We start from the raw sequence: 25,027 nt of genomic DNA, 5'->3' as shown, positions 1-25,027 counted from the left end.
GTTGATGTGATGGAATTTGTAACAAGTCCTAAACATTTACATCGTATGATGCAATTCCTGTATTCATTGGGGTGCAAAAGTCTCAGACCATAGTAAAAATGCCTTGTAACCTTTTGTCTAAAGGAGTTAACATGGTCTGTCACCGTGCTTATTTTGCTTATTTGATTAGTGACCTTGAAATATTGCAATCTTAAATATTTATTTTTTAATTTAATGTCAAAACGTTTCTTTGTTTAAACTTTTTTCATAATTAATTCGATTCTGATTCCCAGATTTTCAATGTGGTCTTAGACTTTTGGACCCCACTGTAATCATGTCTGCTCTGGTTCAACTGATCTGTTGAAAGCTTGTATGAACTAGGAGGATATATATGTGCAGTTGTTTTGTGGAAGCAATTTACGCCATCCAAGTGTGTTGGCTCAGTGTGTCAGTGTGTTCTTCAACAGGTACATCCGCTCGGAACGCTCTGTCATCCTCATAAACTTCTGTCTGTCCATCATCTCCTCCAACGCTCTCATCCTCATCGGACAAACTCAGACACGGAACAAGGTATGTCAATGTTTTAATAAAACTTGATCCATAACAGAATCTGCTTCTTAACCTTTCTCATTTCTGCTTTTTACATACCATTCTAATATTTGCTGATCTCTCTTTCTCTCTGTCTCAGGTTGTTTGTACACTTGTGGCTGCTTTTCTGCACTTCTTCTTCCTCTCCTCTTTCTGTTGGGTTCTGACAGAGGCGTGGCAATCTTACATGGCCGTGACTGGCCGTCTTAGAAACCGCATCATACGCAAGCGTTTCCTCTGCCTTGGTTGGGGTGAGGGCTGTCTCTCTCTGCCTTGCTGTCGGTCTTTATTGATTTCTTCATTTGCATCTTTGTTTTTCCAATTTTCCAATTCACATAACACATGCAGTTTATGACCACATTTTAATTGAGACACTACATGGAATATTTGTTCTTTTAATGATTCACTTGTGAAAGCAAAACTAGTGAAAGCAAAAAGTGATTTAAAAGTTGTAAAAAAATAATAATAAAAAAATAAAATAAAAATGTTGTATCAAATTGTTCATGTTATGTCATGTCAACTACCCACCTACTAATTTCAGTTTTCCTCTTTTAGGCTTACCTGCTCTCGTTGTAGCAATTTCTGTTGGTTTCACTAAGGCAAAGGGTTATGGCAATGTTAACTAGTAAGTATGACCATGATAATGTTTAATAAACCCTTCTATTTTTGCCTATATTGATTTCATACTTCAGCACTACATTGATGTGGTAACATGACTTTTAAATCAGCAACATGACTGTGACATTTACAATCCTCATGATTTCTTTGATCTTTTTCCTGTTTGGTCTCTACATTTTTCTCTTTCTTTCATTCTGTCTCTCTTTGTCTCATCTCTTCTTTCTGATCTCTTTTCTTGTATTTTGTGTTAGTTGCTGGCTGTCTCTGGAAGGTGGACTGTTGTACGCATTTGTTGGTCCAGCCGCTGCTGTCGTCTTGGTACGGTCTTTATCTCTGTTCATAGAAATTTCATAGAAATCTGCAGTTTTTCGTATCCAGATTAAGTGCTACACATTACTTGCATCCGTGCACACACATTTTTTTAATATTTTACCAAAAAATAAGCCACTGCTTTAACGGCAAGCACTTAGAGTGGTAGTGAGTGGAGATGCTGGCAATTTTTTATTTGACCTTCATAACCCCATATGCAATCTCCAACAAATTTGTATTTGAGCTGGTCTGTTTAAACACTGCTAATACTAAGTGTGCTTAATTTGGCTCATTACACCACTGCAGATTAATTAAACCTGATCTGGTGTCAAACTCTATTACCGTTTATTATAGCAGGAGCTTTTTTGTTGAATAACGGATTTCCATTTGGCAGACGTTGATATAATGGTGGTTTTGAACATTTTCCTGTGTACCGCCCAAACTTGTTTTTCCGCCCCCTTTTAATTGACAGGAAATAGTCTGCCCTGATCATCAGCAGCTTTTAAAGTACAGTGCAAATAAAAGCTGATGATACCGATGACTGGCTGATACATCTAAGAATAACTAGTTCCCCTTCTGTCGCTCTCTCCACGTTGTGTCGGAGAAGCGACACTAGGGGTCTCTCTTGAGCGCCGATATCCACCTCTGATCTGTGAAAAAAGGCCAATGAGAGTTGGCAGCCAGTATTTGCATGTCCCGCCCCCGGACATACGGGTATTTAAGCGGCACAAATACGGGAGTTCATTCAGAAAATTTCTTCGGAGCCGATGGTCTGTTTGCAGTTTGCTGCGAGTTTACACACGACTACGTTCCTGTTTCCTCTGACGATCTTCATGCTGTTGGATTTGACGGTGCACAACAGCGGCTTTCTCCTACTTGCACGGCGTGCATTGTTGCCCCTGAGCGCTTCGACAGCGCAGACACACACACATACTGTGTATTAAAAGAGTTATTTCCCTTAAAAGAGTGAATTTCTCTAAAAGAGCAAAACACAGCGGCGTTGAACGTCGTTTTCAGGACGCGTCTTTTTCAAGATGCCCTTCCGCCCCTGTGTTGTTCCTGGATGCGGTAGAAGCCTCTCTGCTTCAGACGGCCACAGGCGCTGTCTCGTGTGTTTGGGCCGCGATCACACCGAGGCAGCGTTTGTGGATGGTTCATGTTCTCACTGCGAGAACATGACCATGACCACGTTGCGGTCGCGGCTTGCTTTCAACAGAAAGTACGTCCAAAATACTTGTCCCTTTGGTGCCCCTAGCGCAGAGCTGGGAAGCGTGGTTTTCGCTTCCCAACGCGTCACGCTGGCTGCACCGGACCATTCGACTCGGTTACGCAATTCAGTTTGCCCGGCTCCCGCCTCCCTTCAGGGGCGTCCGCTTTTCCGCAGTACACGGCGAGCATGCCAGTTCCCTGCGCACGGAAATCGTGACCCTCTTAGCCAAGGGCCCGGTAGAGCCCGTCCCTCCAACCGAAATGAGGAAGGGTTTCTACAGCCCTTACTTCATTGTATCCAAGAAAGGCGGCGGCTTACGACCAATCCTGGACCTGCGAGTTTTCAATCGGGCCTTGTTAAAACTCCCGTTCAAAATGCTCACGCAGAGAAATATTCTGGCTGGTGTTCAGCATCTAGATTGGTTCGCAGCGGTAGACCTGAAGGATGCGTACTTCCACGTCTCAATTCTGCCACGACACCGACCCTTCTTACGGTTCGCGTTCGACGGGCAGGCGTTTCATTACAAAGTCCTCCCCTTCGGCCTGTCTCTGTCCCCTCGCGTCTTCACGAAGGTCGCAGAGGCGGCCCTTGCCCCGCTACGAGTAGCCGGCATCCGCATTCTCAACTACCTCGACGACTGGCTCATCCAGAGTTATTATGCACACACAGAGACCAGGTGCTCCGGCACCTCAGCCGCTTGGGGCTTCAGGTCAACTGGGAAAAGAGCAAGCTCACTCCGGTTCAGAGCATCTCTTTTCTCGGGTTGGAGTTAGACTCAGTCTCAATGACAGCACGTCTCACGAGCGAGCGTGCTCAGTCGGTGCTGGACTGCCTTGCTTCCTTCAAGCCAGGCACAGTGGTCCCTCTAAAACTTTTCCAGAGGCTCCTGGGCCATATGGCGTCCTCCGCGGCGGTCCCGCCGCTGGGGTTGATGCATATGAGACCACTCCAGCACTGGCTCCAGACTCGAGTCCCGAGACAAGCATGGCACCACGGCACGCATCGGGTAAGGATCACCCCCGCCTGCCTCAAAACAAGTCGCTGCGTGCCACTCACATCCCCGGCAAGCTCAACGTCGTAGTGGACGCGCTATCACGACAACGCCTGCCCGGCAGGGAGTGGAGGCTTCACCCCCAGTCGGTCCAGCTGATTTGGGAACGGTTTGGCAAGTCCCAGGTAGACCTGTTCGCCTCCCAGGAAACCTCCCACTATCAATTGGATTGTGATATTTTGATGCGTCTTTAATAATTGAACTTCAGAGATTAAAGGATCTGAAGTATAAATGCAATATCAAGCGTATACCATGAGTACGGACTCACGGCCCAGCCCCGCCCTCCTCGTCACACTCCTCCCTCCTTTGCCTCAGGCCAGGGTACCCCTGGCATGACGTACAACCCTTCCTTGTCCTCCCGGCCATGCCTGCCGGAAAGCTTTCCCCGCCTTTGGAGACCTGGGTTGGAGACAAGGTGGAGCGAGAGAGATAGTAGAGAGAGAAAAAAAAAATTGCTTGCCGGTCGCCTGGTCCTCGATCACTCCTCCACCCTCTGGCGGATGACAGCCGCTCCTCCCCAGGTGGACCGGAGCAAGTCCTCTGACCCCTGGTGGATGGAACACCCCTCCGTATTCTGGTGGCCGGTAGCGAGCCCCTCCACCCCTGGCAGCGGCTCCACCGCTCCAGGCAGCCAGCGGCTAGCCCCTCCTTCCATCGTGGACGGCAGCCATTCTTCCGCATCCAGGCAGTCGGCAGCGACTCCTCCGGCACCTTTGGGCAGATGGCAGTGGCGAGGACTCTACGACAGTGCATCCCTCCTCCCTCCCGGGCTTCAGCACCAATGTAATAAGGTTTAAAATGGGCAAGGAGGAGGAGGGAACCGGCTGAACAGTCAAAATAATGTAACAAAAAGACACAAACACACACGGCAGCTGTGAATGGCTCTCTCTCTCCCGAACTGCCACATCCGGCTCGGTCTTATCCCTCATCTCGGCTGATTAGCCCGATTGGTGGCCAGCCGTGCAGACTCATGGCCTAGCCCCACCCTCCTCGTCACTGGAATTAGTAAGCAAATTATTCCACAGATGTTTCATTTCTTAAAATAAAATATTGGAGAGGAGGCTGGATCAAATTTGATGCCTGTTTTATATCAATTTTAAGTTATGTTTGTTGATTATTTTCTTTGTCTCTGTGGGGAAAAAACCATACCTTTTTCTCTGAGCCAAGTCATACGATATCTTGGGATTTCGTCATTGCATGCAATTTATTATGAATTGTCATGAGACTGTTAAAAATGTCACCAATATAACTCTAGGACTGTTCCATTGTGAGAATGGACTGAATTATGAGATGCACATTTGTGTTCACCTCTTTCCTCTCTCTTCACCAGGTTAACATGGTTATCGGGATTTTGGTTTTTAACAAACTGGTGTCCAAAGATGGCATTACTGATATGAAACTCAAGGAGAGGGCTGGGTATGCTTCAAAGCACACATTCATCTCACTGGCTGACCTCTATACAGCCCTGGGAAAAACATTCAGTGGCCAGACCTTTCATAACATCTCTCCTCCCTCGAGCAAGGCACAAATTAGCACATATTAATCCGAAAAATAACTTCTGAAAGACAAGAAATGACAAGAAGAATGACAATAAATAATGAAGTGATGGAATATGATTTAAAAGAAGATAAAGAGAGAATCAGTCATAAGCAGTCAAAAATAAATAGATTTTAGAAATAGAAATAGAAAAATCACATTAATTGTCTTTTAAATATATATTTTTTACTTTAAAGCTGAAATGTGGCCTATACATTCTGTACCACTAGCATCAACAAATGGAATTGCAAAAATAATGTTTTTTTTTTAAACAGGTTTCCTGAACACACTCCTATTTCCTATTGGTCAGAAAAACAGATTGTCCTGCTCCCAAACTCACATCATTGGTTAAACCAGTTTTAATAGGTTGGGGCGCATCAGAATACTCAAATAAACTGAGAAATGTTTTGATACAGCGTTTCTGGGGGAATCAAACTACATATGGTTTAATTGCAGTTGTCTTCTCAAATTTAGCAGGGATTAAACAGTGAAACATTGAATAAAATGACACTTCAGCTCTAGGAAAGACTCCAAGATGGCAGAAGTGAACAGCAGATCATTCAGAGATAAAAAAAAGGGGGGAGAGATCATAAAGGACTGGTTATTGATCCTATCAAATGCAGGATGACACCTCTGCCCACCTCATTGCATTTCTTTTACATTTCTTTTGATGATTTGCCATGTTTTCTTAATCATCTCTCCAGCTTCTCTAGATTTCAAGGTGTTGCTGTGCATCTTGATATGAAGCTGTTTAAATCCATGTGTGTCTTTTCTTTGTGCAAATGTTTATTTGAGGGTCAGACACAAGACCCAGAAAAGGAAATCTCACATAAGACATTGGTTTCATGTGTCTGATTCATAGCATTCAGGCTGAGCGAATTCTCATTTTATACCTATTGATTTTGACAAGTTTTTATTCTTGTGAGTAAAATGTCATTGGAGCGGAAGTATGAGCCGAGAATTGTCATAATAGACCTCATTATAAGGTTTCCACAAACTTATGATGTCCATCTAGGCGCTATGGACCATTAATTACTCAGCTGAATTGTTAATTATCCAAGAATCACATACTTTCTACCAAATTAAAGATCTAATCTGGCATTACAGCTGAAATTTGATCTGGGATTTATGACTAAAAGAAGAATATTACTCATGTTATGTCTCATGATTGACTGTCTGTGTTTCCATTTCTGGGCTGTGCTCCTCTGCCTGCAGGCTGTTGTGTCCCCTTACTGGCATTGTTTCTGATTCCAAATGTTTTCTTACCGTTGTCCTTATCTTTCATTTTGTTTTTGGATTATTTTATTTGAACAACAATGTGTTTGTCTCTGCTATGATTCTCTCTGATCGGTTGTGTTTTTCTGCTGTTGTATTAGAGTTACCACAGCATCCCCTCGCTCACACTCAGGGCTCTCCTCTCTGCCCCGCCCACCACCTCACTGATTGGTTGAGGTGCAGGACTGCCCACCATATCTCTGATGACCTCAACCTTTGCTCCTCCCATAATCTGGCAACTTTAAACCTTTAGTTAGTTTCAGTTTTAGAAGAGAGGATATCTGATTTGAAAATATCACTGATTGTTTTGGATGGAAGTACGCAGGTTAAATTAAAAATTGTGCTTTAGATTAAGTTTCGGATGTGTAAAGTATTTCCATGAGGAAAATAGCTTAATAAACATACCTAATAATGTATGAACTAAAATTTCAAAAGGCAAAAAAATACAAAAAAAAAACAGTGACTGTGAGGGTAAAGATTTGACGTAAGGATATAATAAATATCATTATAGAACACAGACCATTAGCTCAGTATAAAAACAACAGATGTCAACGGTAAAGTCCCTAACAAGAAAAATACAAAATCAAACAAGTATTTTTGTGTGTGTGTGTGTGTGTGTGTGTGTGTGTGTGTGTGTGTGTGTGTGTGTGTGTATTTATCACTTTGTGGGGACCAAATGTCCCCATAAGGATAGTAAAACCCGAAATTTTTGACCTTGTGGGGACATTTTGTCGGTCCCCATGAGGAAAACAGCTTATAAATCATACAAAATTATGTTTTTTGAAAATGTAAAAATGCAGAATGTTTTCTGTGAGGGTTAGGTTTAGGGGTAGGGTTAGGTTTAGGGGATAGAATATAAATTTTGTCAGTATAAAAACCATTATGTCTATGGAAAGTCCCCATAAAACATGGAAAAACTACGTGTGTGTTTGTGTGTGTGTGTGTGTGTGTTTGTGAATTTGTAATAGAATGCTTGTGATGTTATTTCAAGTTTGGAGATTTGGTCATGTTTTTTTTTTCTTTCTGTTTGTGTAAGAATGGAAAATAGTTTTGTAATTCCAAATTTGCAAACTCTTAACATGTTTGCTCCAGTATTTCGCAGCAGTCGATTAATGTGCAGCACTGCGTTCTCTGTGGTAACTCAAGGCTTACTGCTGATGTTCAGGCCTGAAAGTGAATGAGATTTGGAGGGAGGATTTTTTTTTAATTATTCTTTCTTCCTCACTCCCCTGCCCTCATTCATAAACACAGCATTTTTCATTAACCTAATTAGAAATTGCTGCTGTTAATTATGCACAATACAGGAACAGCACTTTTATAGTCTCCGTATACCTGTGGATCATGGCATTTTCGTCAGTTTAAGATGTGCATTTTGACAAATTGCTGTCAGCCTCCTGAAGCAAGATCTTTCGTAATGTTTTCCACCTGCGACAAGAAAAACTGAAAGATGAACTTTGTCAGAATGGTAAATGAAATATATTTATATATATATATATATATATATATATATATATATATATATATATATATATATAAGAAAAGTTGTTTTAATATTTGGTTGGATCCAATCAGCTCTGTCTTTGAAGTCCCTCTCACATTCTTCTTAAAGACTAGCAAGATCACCTTGTAATTCAAAAAAATGCTGATTGTTTTTTAATATCACTGCCTCCATTGAGGTTTTATTGGTCATATTGGCCTTTTGCTTGAAATTAAATTTCTGATATTATGTGGATTTTAATCTACATGTCTGCCAGAAGCAGACTCGACTTCCTGTCCATTATAGCAGCCCTGCCAAGCTGATGGCTTTAATTGTTTTTTCCAGGTGGTCATTTTGTGTAAGCGAACAGATGCATTTGATATTTTAGGACATTGTTAAATAATTAATTAAGCTTTCTATAAACTGGACTGTGACATTTATACTAAAAAAGGGAAAGCATAGTCTGCATATTTGTTTCTGATTTCATTAGCTGTCTGCAAATATTAAAATGCTCTTGAGAGCCTCGATAAAAGCATATTTAAGATGCTTTTTGTCTGTAAGGTAACATTACAGTAATGCAGCACTGAAAAAATTACCACAGACTTAACAAATAGTTCTGCTGCAAAACATCACAGGAATAACATGAAATGTAAAAACAAATATAGCATACTGCAAGAGATATAAAAAATATATATCTCTTGCAGCCACAGAGATATATGAAAAGTTCAGACAGGTGCACACAGCATTTTGGCAGTTATAGTTGTGAATGACTTAGGATATGTCTCCTAAAATAACTATGATTTAGCTAGAGTTTGTGAATGCATGATCTTCGGCTGTCAACACGAATTAATGTTTGTGTATGTTTCTCAGCCAGCTTTTTTGAGTTGCCATGTCTCTCTCCAGGGCCCAAAGACAGATTCAGAGTGGGATGGATAAACTACTCACAGCCTAAATCAAACAAATTCCATATGGCATGCTAATGCAAAAGAACACTTTGATTTCATTGATATGAACATTGCCATGTATTTTCACATAGGCTGTCAGTTGAAATAAATTATGATAATCCATACATACATGCGTTGCATATATACCTCTTTGTCCCACATGTGCAATCAGGCCTGTTGAGAAATAAAACTAATGTGACAGTGCATTTTCCATCATTCCCACACTTTTCCCATAGCCCTGGCAGAGATCTGCCCTGAGTGAGAGCTGGATAGGGGATTCTGTAGGAGCTAGATCTTTGTATCTACGTGTGTACAGGTGTATATAGTTGTGTTTCCATTCACAAATTTTTATGCAAATTTTGGGATAATGCATTAATAATGTTGGATGGAAACACCAAGCTGCGAATACAATTTCTTAAATGCGCATAAAATGGTGTTTTAATGGATTTTCTTTTTAATTCAATTCAAAGACATGTGCATAAACTACGATGAAAACACTTTACGATTAATTTTCTATTGGTGCATCAAAAAAGTAATGTGACTGAATAATTTGCTTAAAACTGGACTAACCAGTGGACCAATATTATCGCATAGCATTGTAAATGTTGCCCTGGTCATTCTGAAATGCCAGAGCCAAAGCCTGTATTCAAAATGATTGGCTAATACAGTATGACCTCCTTGAACTGTCTTACACAACTCTGATCGCTATTAATCATGACGTCCTTAAGAGTGCTGTGTCTGCAACCTCTTAACCACAAAGTTTATTACATATAATAAAAGAGCCAAAATGGCTTCCCCAGTGGCTACAACTTCCAATTCCATTTTGCATCAAATTCGCTTTTGTTCTTTTAAATGCTGTTTTGTTCGTGAATTTTTTTTGTGAAATTATGTATTTTCACGTAAATTAAATTTGAATTTAATTTAATTCAAATTAAATTGAATGGAAACCTGAATTGTGCCTTTGTATGTGGGTGAGAGTGTATGTGTGTAGTTATATGTCAGCATACATGTGTATCTCAGTGTGTTAATTTGACTTTGCAGTCAGATGACAGTGCCACTGTACAATATGACGCTCAAATGTGCCAAGTGCGGAGTTATCTCATCGGCTGACGTTTCCACCACAGCTACCAGTAACGCCATGTTAGTCCCGCTAATTATTTACCAAGTCTTTGATGCTCTGCCTTCGGTTCTGTTTTAATTTCTTTTTGCATTTTTCTACTTCACACCTTCTTTTTCTTTTCTGGTTTCCTCTCCCCATTCATTTCCCTCACCCTGCTATTGCTCCTGGCTGTAATGAAATGAATAACAAAGACAGAGCTTTAATGCTGTCACTGTGCTAAATCATGCAGATTGCAATAGGAGCCAATCCTTGGATTACTACATACAGTATGTGTGTGTGAGTGTCCTTACTGTATGTCATTGCAGCTGACAGCCTTAAAAGGCCATAAAATGTACCATGGTAACTGCCAAAATACCTTGTTTTATATAGTTAAGACCTAAAAATTCTCTATGCAAGTACGTGAACGCAGATGCCTCTAGATACGCAAGCTTGACTGCAATCATAACACAACGCAAGTATGAGTTGCATTCTCAATGCTGCCACAAGGGGTACTATAGCTTAGTGTAAGTTGTCCACTCCTATGGTGCGTATTCTCACCATTTTCAACTACTGTCATGGCGGAGCAAAATTTTGAAAAGAATATTGCTGAGCAAGGAAGATAAAGTCAATATATTTATAGAAACTTACCAGAATATTAACACATCCAGTGTAATGGCACCGAGTTTTGAGGTTTGTTTCCGCCATGGCAACGCAAGAATGCATGTTAAAGAAGTATTCCGTGTCCAATAAAAGTTAAGCTGAATCAACAGCATTTGTGACATAATATTGATTACCACAAAAATTATTTTGACTCACCCCTCCTTTTCTTTAAAACAAAGCAAATATTGAGGTTACAGTGAGACACTTTAGTGAATGTGGTCAATTTTGGAGGGTTTAAAGGCAGAAATGTAATGCTTATAATTTTATAAAACCACTTACATTAATTCTTCTGTTAAAACAAATTTTATTTGAGCTGTTAAGTTGTTTAAATTTAAATTTTTACAGTCATTTCAGAGTTCTGGGTGTTGTTGAAATTACATCATCATGGCAACAAAGTTGTAAAATTGGCTATAACTTTACCCAGACAATGTTAGTAAGTGATTTTATCACACTAAAATCATGTTAACATTTTTTCTTTTACATTTTGTGGATAGTTTAGAAAAACATTATTTTGACATTCAAAAATTGGCCCCCATTCACTTCCATTGTGAACCTCACTGTAACCCAGAGTTTTTCTTTTTTAAGAAAATGGGGGATGAGACAAAATCCATTTTACATACAAAATCCATACAAATGCTGTCAATTGAGCTAACTTGTATTAAACACGGAATGTTGCTTTAAGCATGTTCAATGGCGATTTGGTGGCCAAGCGCTCACATCTGATAACGCATATTTGCATAAAGTATGTTTCTAGCCTTATTGTTACTATTGTAAAATTATGATACATTAAAATGGGGTCTCCTTCAAAAAGCTTCTTTCAAGAAGCTTTCAAAATCTTTCTGTCATTTTATTTAAGTCCATTTTTTTTATGACAGTGGTGGCTAGTACCACAGTTTTCTTTTAAGACTGTATAACTATGGTATTTTGGTGGAAACTATGCTACTGTGCAACGGTTGAGTTATAACCAAAATTAGGTCTTTTAGTCTACAATCTGTTCTGAGGCAGACAAGTTTGGCTCAGCTATGCTCAGATTCAGAGGGAAAAATTCAGCTTGACAATTTGGCTGGACAACTGGACTATAAAAAAGAAGCCTTTTTTGTCAGTTTCAGTTTTGCTTGGCTACCATGGCATATCTAAAGCAATCTTAAGAATTGACTGTGAGACTGAAATGAGTGACACTGGTCTGGTCTCCATCATTACCCTGTTGCTCGTTAGTTGGTGTTCTAACCTTATTATCTGAGATGATGTAGACCAATCTTTTGATAATGTACAGGTCCTTCTCAAAAAATTAGCATATTGTGATAAAGTTCATTATTTTCCATAATGTAATGATAAAAATTAAACTTTCATATATTTTAGATTCATTGCACACCAACTGAAATATTTCAGGTCTTTTATTGTTTTAATACTGATGATTTTGGCATACAGCTCATGAAAACCCAAAATTCCTATCTCAAAAAATTAGCATATTTCATCCGACCAATAAAAGAAGTGTTTTTAATACAAAAAAAGTCAACCTTCAAATAATTATGTTCAGTTATGCACTCAGTACTTGGTCGGGAATCCTTTTGCAGAAATGACTGCTTCAATGCGGCGTGGCATGGAGGCAATCAGCCTGTGGCACTGCTGAGGTGTTATGGAGGCCCAGGATGCTTCGATAGCGGCCTTAAGCTCATCCAGAGTGTTGGGTCTTGCGTCTCTCAACTTTCTCTTCACAATATCCCACAGATTCTCTATGGGGTTCAGGTCAGGACAGTTGGCAGGCGAATTGAGCACAGTAATACCATGGTCAGTAAACCATTTACCAGTGGTTTTGGCACTGTGAGCAGGTGCCAGGTCGTGCTGAAAAATGAAATCTTCATCTCCATAAAGCTTTTCAGCAGATGGAAGCATGAAGTGCTCCAAAATCTCCTGATAGCTAGCTGCATTGACCCTGCCCTTGATAAAACACAGTGGACCAACACCAGCAGCTGACATGGCACCCCAGACCATCACTGACTGTGGGTACTTGACACTGGACTTCAGGCATTTTGGCATTTCCTTCTCCCCAGTCTTCCTCCAGACTCTGGCACCTTGATTTCGAATGACATGCAAAATTTGCTTTCATCTGAAAAAGTACTTTGGACCACTGAGCAACAGTCCAGTGCTGCTTCTCTGTAGCCCAGGTCAGGCGCTTCTGCCGCTGTTTCTGGTTCAAAAGTGGCTTGACCTGGGGAATGCGGCACCTGTAGCCCATTTCCTGCACACGCCTGTGCACGGTGGCTCTGGATGTTTCTACTCCAGACTCAGTCCACTGCTTCCGCAGGTCTCCCAAGGTCTGGAATCGGTCCTTCTCCACAATCTTCCTCAGGGTCCGGTCACCTCTTCTCGTTGTGCAGCGTTTTTTGCCACACTTTTTCCTTCCCACAGACTTCCCACTGAGGTGCCTTGATACAGCACTCTGGGAACAGCCTATTTGTTCAGAAATTTCTTTCTGTGTCTTACCCTCTTGCTTGAGGGTGTCAATGATGGCCTTCTGGACAGCAGTCAGGTCGGCAGTCTTGATTGCGGTTTTGAGTAATGAAACAGGCTGGGAGTTTTTAAAAGCCTCAGGAATCTTTTGCAGGTGTTTAGAGTTAATTAGCTGATTCAGATGATTAGGTTAATAGCTCGTTTAGAGACCCTTTTCATGATATGCTAATTTTTTGAGATAGGAATTTTGGGTTTTCATGAGCTGTATGCCAAAATCATCAGTATTAAAACAATAAAAGACCTGAAATATTTCAGTTGGTGTGCAATGAATCTAAAATATATGAAAGTTTAATTTTTATCATTACATTATGGAAAATAATGAACTTTATCACAATATGCTAATTTTTTGAGACGGACCTGTATGTGTGTCTGCATGTGTTTTTGTGAAGGATTAGTCCAGATACATTTGTGTGTGGCGGCAGTAGAGTAATGAAGAGGGGGCAAAGTTTAATATTGTTCTTGAAAAAACCTGCAATATATTCATATATATTTATTTTGCCAGTGAATAGCAGCAATTTGCAAACATACAATAGCAGACAATAGGGTTTAAGGTCGAGGAGGTTTACATGTACTGTACGTTATATATACAGTACATGTATATATATATATATATATATATATATATATATATATATATATATATATATATATATATATATATATATATATATGTTTTGATGTCTGGGGTTGGCTACGTTTGTATTTAGATTTGCTTGCAGAGTGCTACAGTATATCCCCTCTTCAGACAACAAGGTCTTTATTGAGACTGTGTATATTTGGGATGCACAATAAATCTGCAACCATTTCAGCATTGCCCGTAATTGTTTTCTTTTTTTCCTTTAGTTATTAAAATCTGTCTGATTCGGTCGATATTGGAAGGATTTAATATCATGGTATATTTGTTCCTAGTCAAACTGTACTGTAGACTCTCTATGTCAGGTTTCAAAAGTATCTACCCTGAAAGTATGCGTACATCACCCAGACATCTATTTTATATTTATTAACATCTGGAAGACATATTGTTTGCTTATCTGCAATACGTCCTCAAGACATCTGTCAATAAGCATGTCTCAGATGTCAAGAAGAGATTAAGCAGATGTCTTTGAGACGTGTATCGTATTGATTTTTTTTTAAAGTTAAGCCAATAAACAATTAAGTGAAGCTGGTCTTTAGGTATCTATAGTATATAAGCCATTTATCAGACTGTATGTGTCTGTATGGGAGAATATACAGTATATATATATATATATATATATATATATATATATATATATATATATATGTGTGTGTGTGTGTGTTTGTGTGTGTTTTTGTGTGTTATATAGTCATAAATGCAGAACACCAAAGCAGATAAAGAATAAACTATATAAAGAGAGGAATAAAAAATAATGCCGAGCATGCTGGCCCTTAACTCCAAATCGACAAACAATGGAGAGTTTTTCTCTAAAGACCACTTGTGTGTCTTCATGCCTTCATCTCTCACCCTGACATTTGTCCCTCTCTTCTTCCATCTTCCATTGCTTCTTTTTTCTTGGATTTTTTTAGCTATTATTTACCTGTTGCAACTGTTTTCATATTCTGTGAACTGTGATCAACCTACCTGTTTTAAGTATATTGATATTTTGCAGAGTATAATCAACAAAAAGGGCAAATTTAGCTCATGTATAGAATTGTATTGAACAAACATATTGAGCTGTTAATTGTGTGGATTCACATATTAATGCTTTTATTAAAACACCAGATTCATACATGTGAAAGACTCATCTGACCTCCAGGAAATCAGTAATATGCATTATAGATATTAAGTGGTTCTCTTACTGAAACATATCTAAATATCAACTGAAGTCACTTTAGAGAAAGAGAAGCATTTATACTTTAGTTTTGCCCTCTTTGTCATTTTGAATGTCATTGGTGATACAGTATACTATACTTTGAGCACTAAGCACCTACTAACAATAATTCTGCACCTATCCTGTAGGGCGTCACTGTGGAGCTCCTGCGTTGTACTGCCACTGCTGGCCCTCACTTGGATGTCGGCAGTTTTGGCCATTACTGACCGCCGTTCAGCCCTGTTTCAGATCCTCTTTGCTGTTTTTGATTCCCTTGAAGGCTTCGTCATTGTGATGGTGCATTGTATTCTACGCAGAGAGGTGGGGGGACGTGTCCAAAACCCTGGTGTTACAGTTTTTTATCTGTTTTGAAAGGTAGATTTTCCCATTTTAGATGAAGATATTTAGACATGATTTTGACATCTGTTTAGGTCCAAGAGGCAGTGAAGTGTCGAGTCGTTGATCGCCAAGAAGATGGAAATGGTGACTCTGGAGGATCTTTCCAGAACGGCCATGCTCAGTTGATGGTGACTTGCTGCTACATAACAATAAACTAAAGCATGCAGTACTTAAGACATTATCAGGTTGATACTTCTTTTATAATCTAAAGAGAAGTGATTATAAAAAAATGAACTTTTAACCTGATTACATGCTTCAAATGTCATCCATACTTCTGTTTGGGGTCTCAAAGAACTTGGGAATTAAATATTAAGGACTTTCACATCTTAAGGTTTTTTGATTGGTGCACACAGTAGAATTTTGTTCTTGCCTATTGCCTATTTTGATATGTTTCATTATGTTTTATTGGATTTTTGCTCTGGTCAAATTGACCCCAATCAGAAGCAAAGTCACTGTCACATTTCTGAAAGATTCATGCCTATTTTTGTGCTACAATTGAGGTTTAAAGATGGGAAAATAATTTCGCAATTACAGTGATTATTTTTACTTGTTCATCATTGGGGTCTCTGGAACCCCATTCATAAACACTGGAATATCTATCTAAACAGAACATGAAGGTTAAATTCATTTTTCTATTACACACAAATCATAATTGGCAACTTTCTGTCTTGGTACAACAGTGTTTTTTATCCCTGTTTTCTCCAGACTGACTTTGAAAAGGATGTGGACATGGCTTGCCGTTCAGGTGAGTTTCAACATCATTTAGAGTCAGTGATTTACTGAGGGGACTTGGTTCTTCCAAAAGAGCTCCACTCACTTAGTGGCATCCCCTTGAGATCTCTAGCCTGCTGTTTTGACAAGAGAAGTGCCACATTACAGGGCCCATAATGCATTTTCTTCAAGGAGATACAGAACGTGATCTGCTAGCTGGCAAGCAGCAAAATGCAGATAAATAGACTCGTCTGTTCCCTTGCTGTGCCTCAGATCTGCCGGCCTGTCCTAATTAAGTCCCTCCCGACATTTCATTATCAGATAGCAGCTTTCTTCTCTGATATCTATCGGAAATGGGATTTGTGTCCAAAAGACATATCAAGCCAGCATCTGGAAATGGAGACTTGTGTGATGACAGAGTGATATTTTTGCACACTTTGAAGTGTGAAGGAATAAGGATAAAGCTTTCCATCAGATTGTTTATTTAGTTACTCTAAAGGCCTATTCACATGTCTGGCATCTATGCTTCCCAATGCATTGAAATCTATGGAGCGAAGCATCAAGCTAAAGTGTTGCGCTATCAAAGGTTGTAACGTAACTCTTTGAGTTTAAACAATTTCAACTTTGCCTTTGTTTGCTGCTGACCTTTCAAAGTGCAGCAAATGATTACCGACCAATGGACCCTTTTGGGTTTAAAATGTTGAAGTAGGTTGTAAACTATAGTGGGATAAACTTTTATAGCAGAGAATGGAAGACCACAGTAAATATATATATATATATATATATATATATATATATATATATATATATATATTGTGTCCTATTTGCTCCAAAAGGAAAATAAAAATATATAAGCACTATTACGTTTCCACAACTTCACAGATTACGGCAGTCAGAAGAGAGAAAGAAGCTAAATTCACTGTCAATGCCTGAGCAGCTGTATTAGAAACCCATAACAGCAGTGGTGACTGTTTTTTTTTTAATTAATGCAGGGTAATATGACACATACATTATTGTTATATGTTTACCCTAAATAAAAAATAAATAAAAGTGATAGCTCACCCAAATATTAAATTTTTCTTCCTTAGAACACAAAAGGAAATGTTAGGCCTAATGAGAGTCTCAGTCAACATTCACCTTCATTGTATGGGCAAAACATTTACTGAAAGTGAAGAGATAATCATTTTTGTACATCAAAAGCATCCATTGGTCTTGTTGTTTAGTTCTGGAATGTGTTTGTGTTTCATGATGCAGCAAAGTTTTATTAAGACAGATTATGTCGAAATTTGAGCTCATGGCAGAAGGTGAAAAGGCAATGAAATTTACCCCTGTCCTTTCACCTAATAAGGCTTTATATCTCTGATTTGCAGGCACCCTGAAACGTTCCTCCTTACAAGGTGAGGAGAAAGTAGCTTCACAGCAAATCACAGTGCAGAAAGGCTCCAACTTCAATACTCTTCCTGCCAGCTTGGCAAAAGTCCACCTGCAGAACATTGCCGACTATGCCAGCCACACGCTCACCATGCGGCGTGAGAAGGGAGCCATCGCTGGGGTCAGCACAGAGCTGCCTGGAGCCAAATCGATCTATATCTGTGACGGAGAGCTCTTCAAGCAGTTGGACGGAGCTCCAGGAGACACTGGTGGACCCGAAGGAGCAGGATCAGGTCAGGGTTATGTACTCTTACCCAACAATAATAACACCCTGAGACCAGCAAAGGGCAGCAAGGAGGACCAAGCCACCAAGTACAACATCAGCATTGAACAGTTACCCCAGACCAGGCTCATTCACCTGGCCAACACTGCTGGTGCAGATCCCGTATCAGGTTTTGGGCTGAAGAGTCTTCCCACAGAGCGAGTTAGCGTTTCCTGCTCGGAGAGGGACTCCCCTGTGCAGACAGTGCAGAACATTTCCAGTGAGTCCCAGATGAACAGCAACACATGTGAGCCAGGGGACTCTGGCAACTCGGGCATGATGTCTAAGAGTGAAACCATCTCCACACTGTCTATGAGCTCTCTGGAGGTAAGTCATGATGATCAGCATGTGATCACAAACCCTAAGGTACTCAGCACCACCATAATAGTCCGCACCTGTTTCCACACTTTAGATAAGCTTGTTTGACTTCATGTCTTCTAAATAATGTAGACCATGGATTACGTTTTTTATGGTAGGAATCACAGCTTAAATTAATCAAAGCCCCACTCACAGAGCTGCTTTCTAAATGACGATCCATTAACATTTGATGGCTAACAGTGCTAAGATGGTAAGTGCATGTGGAGTGCATCTATCAACTCTGTGTACATTGCTCAAAATTGAGGTGTCTCTCCTCTCTTTTAAATCATGATTTCTTTTCATTCCATTCTTTCTTAAATCGTTGTCTTGCGCACTCTCTTTTCTCAGCCATGATTATTCCTAATTACTGTGGTACCACTTTGGTTTTTGGTCCAAGGAGACATGCTGTAGACCCATCTGCATACAAGGCTGTGAATTCAATGTTTGTTGTATTTGCCACAAGGGAGTGAGTGTCCTAATTTATGTGCAGAGGGGAAAATGCATGTTTGTGGAGAGTGAAGTGTCTGCGTGGAGACATAACAAGCTGACATCAAGCAATGCACATGCACTTAGTTTCAACAAAAACTGATGCCACATCAAAACACTTAATAGCATGAAAAAATTACTTTAAATGCATTAAAAGAAGGAATGAATGAAAGTTACATATTTTGTGCCTCTTTGCATATGCATAGGAAAGGGAAAGTTTTGGCAAAGGTCCGATTTTGCTCATGTTTTAAAATTGAGCAGATGACAAGCATGTATTTCTCCTCACCTAAGGCCATGCTCCCAGAATGCATTGCAGGTCCACAGCTGCAGCCGAGCACAGCTCAGATAGAGTGTCAGAATGCCCTCAGATGCTCACAGACTGGCTAAAGAAAGGCCATGAGGTCACAAGCTGTTTAATGCATACTCATGCCAGGGGCTCAGACGAAACATGCAATATAAAATTAATACAATACATTTATGTATTTGGCAGACACTTTTATCCAAAGCGACTTACAGTGCCCTTATTACAGGGACAATCCCCCAGGAGCAACCTTAAGTGCCTTGCTCAAGGACACAATGGTGGTGGCAGTGGGGATCCAACCGGCAACCTTCTGCTTACTAGTTCTATGCTTTAGCCCATTACGCCACAACCACTTATGCCATCTCAAAGTCTGCCTTAAAGGGGTAGTTCACACAAAAGTGAAAATTCTCTCATCATTTACTCGCCCTCATTCCATCCCAGATGTGTATAACTTTCTTTCATCTGCTGAACACAAAGAAAGATTTTTAGAAGGATATCTCAGCTCTGTAGGTCCATACAATGCAATTGCATGGGTGACAACATTTTGAAGCTCCAAAATCCACAGAAGGGCAACATAAAAGTACTCCAGATGACTCCAGTGTTTTAATCCATTTCTTCTGAAGTGATATGATATGTGTGGATGAGAAACAGATCAATATTTTTCACTTTCACCTTCCGTTTTTGGTGATTCACATTCTTCTTGTATATTGCCCCCCTACTGGGCTGGGAGGAGAATTTATGATTAAAAAATGACTTACATTTTTTTTTTGTTTCTCACACAAACCTCACCTATCAAATCATGATAAACACATAGATTAATCCACTGGAGTCATATGGATTGCTTTTATGCTGCCTTTTTGTGGATTTTGGAGCTTCAAGATTTTGGCACCCATTCGCTTGCATTGTGAGGACCCACAGAGCTGAAATATTCTTCTAAAAATCTTAATTTGTGTTCTGCAGAACAAAGAAAGTCATACACATCTGGGATGCCAGAAGTGTAAGTAAATCATGAGATAATTTTTGTCAAAATGATATGGCTTGTTATGTCTTTCTGCCTGTATGTCTGTCGATCCATCTATCCATCTATCTATCTACTCATCCATCCATCTAGAGATCTGCACGCAATATTATCAGATGACATGTGAAATTATACCCATTTGACTTGCCTGAGGTGGTTTTTTTAACACTAAACTGACCATTTTACAAATCGCAGTTTCACATCCTTTGATGACATATTTGTTCTCAAAGCATATACTATTTCTGCCATACACACATATGGCAGAAGTAGTAAGAGCAGTATGGGTATTATGCCATTCCAAACTCAGCCAGTGTGTCCACGCTTTGCTCTGCCATTCTTCCAAAGTATAAATATCCATATATCCAAAAATATTGGATAATTTGATGAACATACTACTGTATATGCACATTTTTAAGTCATATTTTATGTTTATTCTAATAAAAAATAAATAAGTCATAAAAAAAACATTATTATTGAATTAAATAATAATAATAAAAAAGATATCCACATCAATATTCTCTGACCGCCCGCCGTCTGCATCTCATGGAAGTACTGCCGCTCCCATTTTCAACTCAAGAATTTAGCCTCGAAACAAGAAATCTAATCGGGTCCTGCAGGATTTCTGTGGGAATGTAGACCTCTACATCCATCCATCCATGCATCCAACCAAACCCTTAATGCTGACATTCAAGCTTTGTCAAAGTTGACAGTTTTTCCTGTATTGTTACAAATTGGAAACTTTATAATAATAATGTCATTCTTCATATTTTTTCTTTTAGAGACGAAAATCACGCTATGCAGAGCTGGACTTTGAGGTGAGTGTAATCTCATTATATAATGGTGAGAAAAAAAGGAATACCACTATTTTTAGTCATATTGTATCTTACAGAAAATCATGCATACACGGAAGCGCCATCAGGACATGTTCCAGGACTTAAACAGGAAGCTGCATCATGCAGAGAAGGACAGAGACTCTCCTCCAGTGGATGGGAAGGCTGGGAAGAGATGGAGTGTGTCCTCAGGAGGCAGTGATAAAACCAACCTTAGTGTATGATTCTTCATTTATTACTCCTCACACTTCCCTATTCCTATATTTGCTGTTAACTGGCAAAAAAATACATATATATATATATATATATATATATATATATATATATATATATATATATATATATATGCCTTACATTTCCCATTTCAAACTCTCATTACTAGATTTAATCACTTCTAAATACAGAAAATCAATCTCATTACTGTAATGCGTAAAAAAAAACTCATTCTAAAACTCAAAGAATTAAATCCTGTCTAAATATTATTATTATTATTATCATTACTAGTAGTAGTATAAGTAGTAATAATAATAATAATACTAAATATAGCAGCGATACCAGGGTCAAGCCAATTATCGGCACCATGAACAGCAAAAGGAGCTTTGTGACATGTTTTTGGTTACAGTCCGATGAACAGTGTATTAGGAGTTCGAAAAAGTAATTTAATCTAATCAGACAAATTTTATGATTTTATGATAAACTGTTCAGAAGTTATAAGCAAAAATTTGCTTTTTTCACTACTAGGTGGCACGGTTCTGAAACTGAGCAGACACCCTCGAGTCATGGTGCCTATGACAAATAATAAGTTTGGTAAAAATACGCTAAAGCGTTACGCAAATATACCCTAGTATGGTTTTTCAAAATTCCTCTAGATGATACAGACCAGTTTTCATACAAATCGGACAAACGGCCTAGGACGAGTTTGAAAATTAGTTTTTTCAGAAAATTCTAAATGGCGGAAAATCATAGAATGCAATCGAATCGTCTTGAGCCAAGGAATCAGAGGAAAGAAGAATTAAGTTTCTTTGACTCACAGTTCAAAAGTTATTAACATAATAGTGAGAGCAAATTTGGGCAGTTGGTGGTGCTACAGGGTTTGAGGTAGAGATACCAATTTTGCTGTGGTAACATATATCAAGACTATCCTCTATTTGTGTGCCAAATTTTATAACTTTCCCGCAAGCAGTTCTATGGGCTGCCATAGACTCAAAGCGGTAGAAGAATAATAATAAAAGGAAAACTAATGAAAACAATAATAATTATAATTTTAACTAAAACTATAAACATATAAAACTAATAATTTTATATGAACAATTATACTCTTCAAAATAATAATTATTAACATTACATTATAAATTAAATATATTAATAAAATATGCCTAAACTACTAGTACAGTACAGAAGTCAGAATGAGATGTTTTTTGTTTTTTTGGATTACAGTATGGTACTGAAAATTGGGATGGGGGATTACCACCAGTATAATGTCATAATGCCAAAATAAAAAAAATAAAAACTTAATGGACCTAAAAAAATGGGCTTCAGTATCCTTATGCAAAATATAATTTCTTAATTTTTACTTTTGATTTGGGGTAAATTATTACACAGACCTTTCTTTATAGTTTTTATGAGATTCACCCTAGCATCCTCCTCTCATTAATCCAGGACAAGCAACAGACCCCCAGTAAGCGAGTATGGGAGGGCATCAGGAAGACCCACTCCCCACCATCATGGGTGCGTAAGGAGCTAGAACCTCTGCAGGCCTCCCCCCTTGAGATGCAGGCGGTGGAATGGGAGAAGGCCAGTGCTACCATCCCTCTGGTGGGCCAGGAGATCATGGACCTGCAGACGGAGGTCTGAGAGACCACCAGTGCTACTCTGAGGAACAGACTCTACTTGCAAGGAAAAGGGATAAAGAGAAGGAATGATGTGTATGCAAAAGTGTGTGAAACAAAACAGGACAACAAATAGAAAGTATATCCAAAAGACACTGAAAGAGTGAGAGAAACAAAGAGAAAGCAACATGGAAAATATGGCTGTGCAATTTGTTTTTTCTGTTTCTTTTTATCCTGGAATGGCCTTTTCCTTAATGTCAAAGCAAATCATACTCTTTTGAAAAAGCAGGTCTGAGCCTGTTGCCATGGTAATAATCTGGCATGACCAAGAATGGCTGAACTGGGCAAGTCGAGTGGTGACCCTCTTTGGAATTCTGGGATGTTGCCATGGGAACTTTGGGAGTGAGTCACTGAAGGGTAGGACCGAAATTCAGGCAATGAGCAGACGAGCCTTAGCGAGTGGCCTTCAATTTCTTACACATATTAGTTATTCTGCCTTTAAAGGTTATAAAGACTGCATTATGGATGACAGATTTGGACCTAAAACTACAGAAAGCTTTGAAACTGCCCAGCAGGAATCAGGAGAAACATATAATTCAAATGAAAAAGAAAATATATAATTATAAATATTATTATTATTCTCTTTGTTGTTGTTAGTGTGACACAACACATGCATACGCTTAGGGTTTGTGGAGCGATGTGATCGTTGAGTTGTCCTTCAGCCACAATGCAGTGCCGAAGCCATCTGCATATGACTGTTAATCTGTATCAAATGCCCTCTTGTCATGGCAAGAAGACACCTCCAAGCCAGGATCGCCCACAGCAGTGCCACTCACGCCCACAACTTAGACACTGTGCTGTTCCGTGCACCGCACCGACCCATGGACGCTTTAAAGACGGCAGTTAAAGTTGCCTGTTCTGTTGGTCAATGTCTCAGTGACATCAGAGTGAGTAATCTTCTTACCAGTGCATTCCTGTGTAACGAAGTTGGCAGGAAGTTAACAGGACCAGAGTTGGTGGGTTTGTGCATTCGTTGTGCAAAACCAACATGATTTAATTTACTTGAAGTTTAAGCCTTGGTGTTTTCATCAGAATTACTGGAAAGAATCGTACTGAATAATATTTGAAAAAGAAAATGGAAATATTAATAAATATATAATATTATAAATAGTCTTATATGTGAAACTGCAGATGGGTGATATTCTCTGGTCAGGTTGTGGTTGCACACACAGAAAGCACAAGACTCAATCTTCAAGAGTCCTGTTGTACAGCATTGTAATTATTTCCAAAAGAGTTCTACAAAAATGAATTTTAGCCTACAAATATCTTTCTTACTGTGCTTGGGGAATATCGTTATCATTATTCTAGATATTATTGCGATTCTGAGATCCCCAAATCTCATCGGGTTACTGGACTATATCAGTGTTCTGTAACTTCATGTAACAGTGTGTATTTTCCGTATCACTGACTGTCACTCCAGATGATACGTTCTTGCCTGAATTCTTCACCATTGCCCCTCTTTTACCCTCCCCTCCCTGCCTTTCCACGCTCCCTTTTTTAAATTCACTGGGGTTTCTTTGTTATTGTACAGTTTTCAGAGCACAAAATGAATGTGTCATATTTCTAATAAAAAGTATATCTATATAATAAATGGTAAGGTGTCGTATTTATGGCTTTTTGAAACTCATTTAAAAGCCTAATGGCTACACAATGTTAATGGAAATGGACAGACAGACAGACATATATAGATAGATAGATAGACAGACAGACAGACAGACTCTGTTTCAATTTCAACCAAGGAGCAATTATTCAGTTGTTAATGCAGGTGAAAATAAGTGTGTGTTATTATTTGATTAAGATAATACATCAGGATTGCAGTAACAGGAATTTGGTGGGAGGAATAATGTGATCATTCTACAAATGTAGGAAATTAATTTCATGTCAGCACAGGGCAGGCCAGTGTCCCGAACCTAATTATGTCATTATTTACCCAATATGTTTGTTTCTTTTTTTGTTTTGTTTTTTAGTAATCAGAGAGAGCAATCAAATGTTCAGTTCTTTTGGTTTGTGATCCAGTTACAGGGTCAATCTAGTTCAATGTTGTAAACAAAATTTAACATAAACACACACAAACAGCCAAGAGGGGAAAAACAGCAGAGAAATTTCAAATAATTAAAGGAACATAACCCACTGGCTTTGTCTATTTTGTATTGGTTAATTTTTTATAATCAGTTAATTAATTCATGAGGACGTCTGTTTTCAAAGTTGTCCCTTTAAAAAATGAAATGTAGTAATCATGACAAGTTCAGATTGTGAA

General features: G+C 39.1%; 1 protein-coding gene across 2 annotated transcripts in view; it reads left to right on the top strand.

The window, feature by feature from the left end:
* LOC127658351 (adhesion G protein-coupled receptor B1-like) overlaps positions 1-24,321 on the top strand; it is a 115,686-nt gene extending 91,365 nt beyond the window's left edge. The window contains exons 20-32 of one of the 2 annotated variants that reach the window (XM_052147594.1): positions 447-549; positions 668-818; positions 1,123-1,192; positions 1,437-1,503; positions 5,086-5,171; positions 10,029-10,127; positions 15,236-15,407; positions 15,518-15,613; positions 16,191-16,230; positions 17,567-18,216; positions 20,831-20,866; positions 20,941-21,099; positions 22,541-24,321. In XM_052147594.1, coding sequence (XP_052003554.1) covers positions 447-549; positions 668-818; positions 1,123-1,192; positions 1,437-1,503; positions 5,086-5,171; positions 10,029-10,127; positions 15,236-15,407; positions 15,518-15,613; positions 16,191-16,230; positions 17,567-18,216; positions 20,831-20,866; positions 20,941-21,099; positions 22,541-22,735 — 1,924 coding nt within the window. In that variant the 3' untranslated portion in view covers positions 22,736-24,321. The remainder of the gene's footprint in view (positions 1-446; positions 550-667; positions 819-1,122; positions 1,193-1,436; positions 1,504-5,085; positions 5,172-10,028; positions 10,128-15,235; positions 15,408-15,517; positions 15,614-16,190; positions 16,231-17,566; positions 18,217-20,830; positions 20,867-20,940; positions 21,100-22,540) is intronic. The other variant, XM_052147593.1, reaches the window with a different exon arrangement.
* Positions 24,322-25,027: the final 706 nt, after the last annotated feature.

Source organism: Xyrauchen texanus, chromosome 17, assembly GCF_025860055.1.
Source record: "Xyrauchen texanus isolate HMW12.3.18 chromosome 17, RBS_HiC_50CHRs, whole genome shotgun sequence".
NCBI classification, from domain to species: Eukaryota; Metazoa; Chordata; class Actinopteri; order Cypriniformes; family Catostomidae; genus Xyrauchen; species Xyrauchen texanus.
Note: the sequence above shows the minus strand (reverse complement) of the source record. Positions and strands in the feature narration are given on the sequence as shown.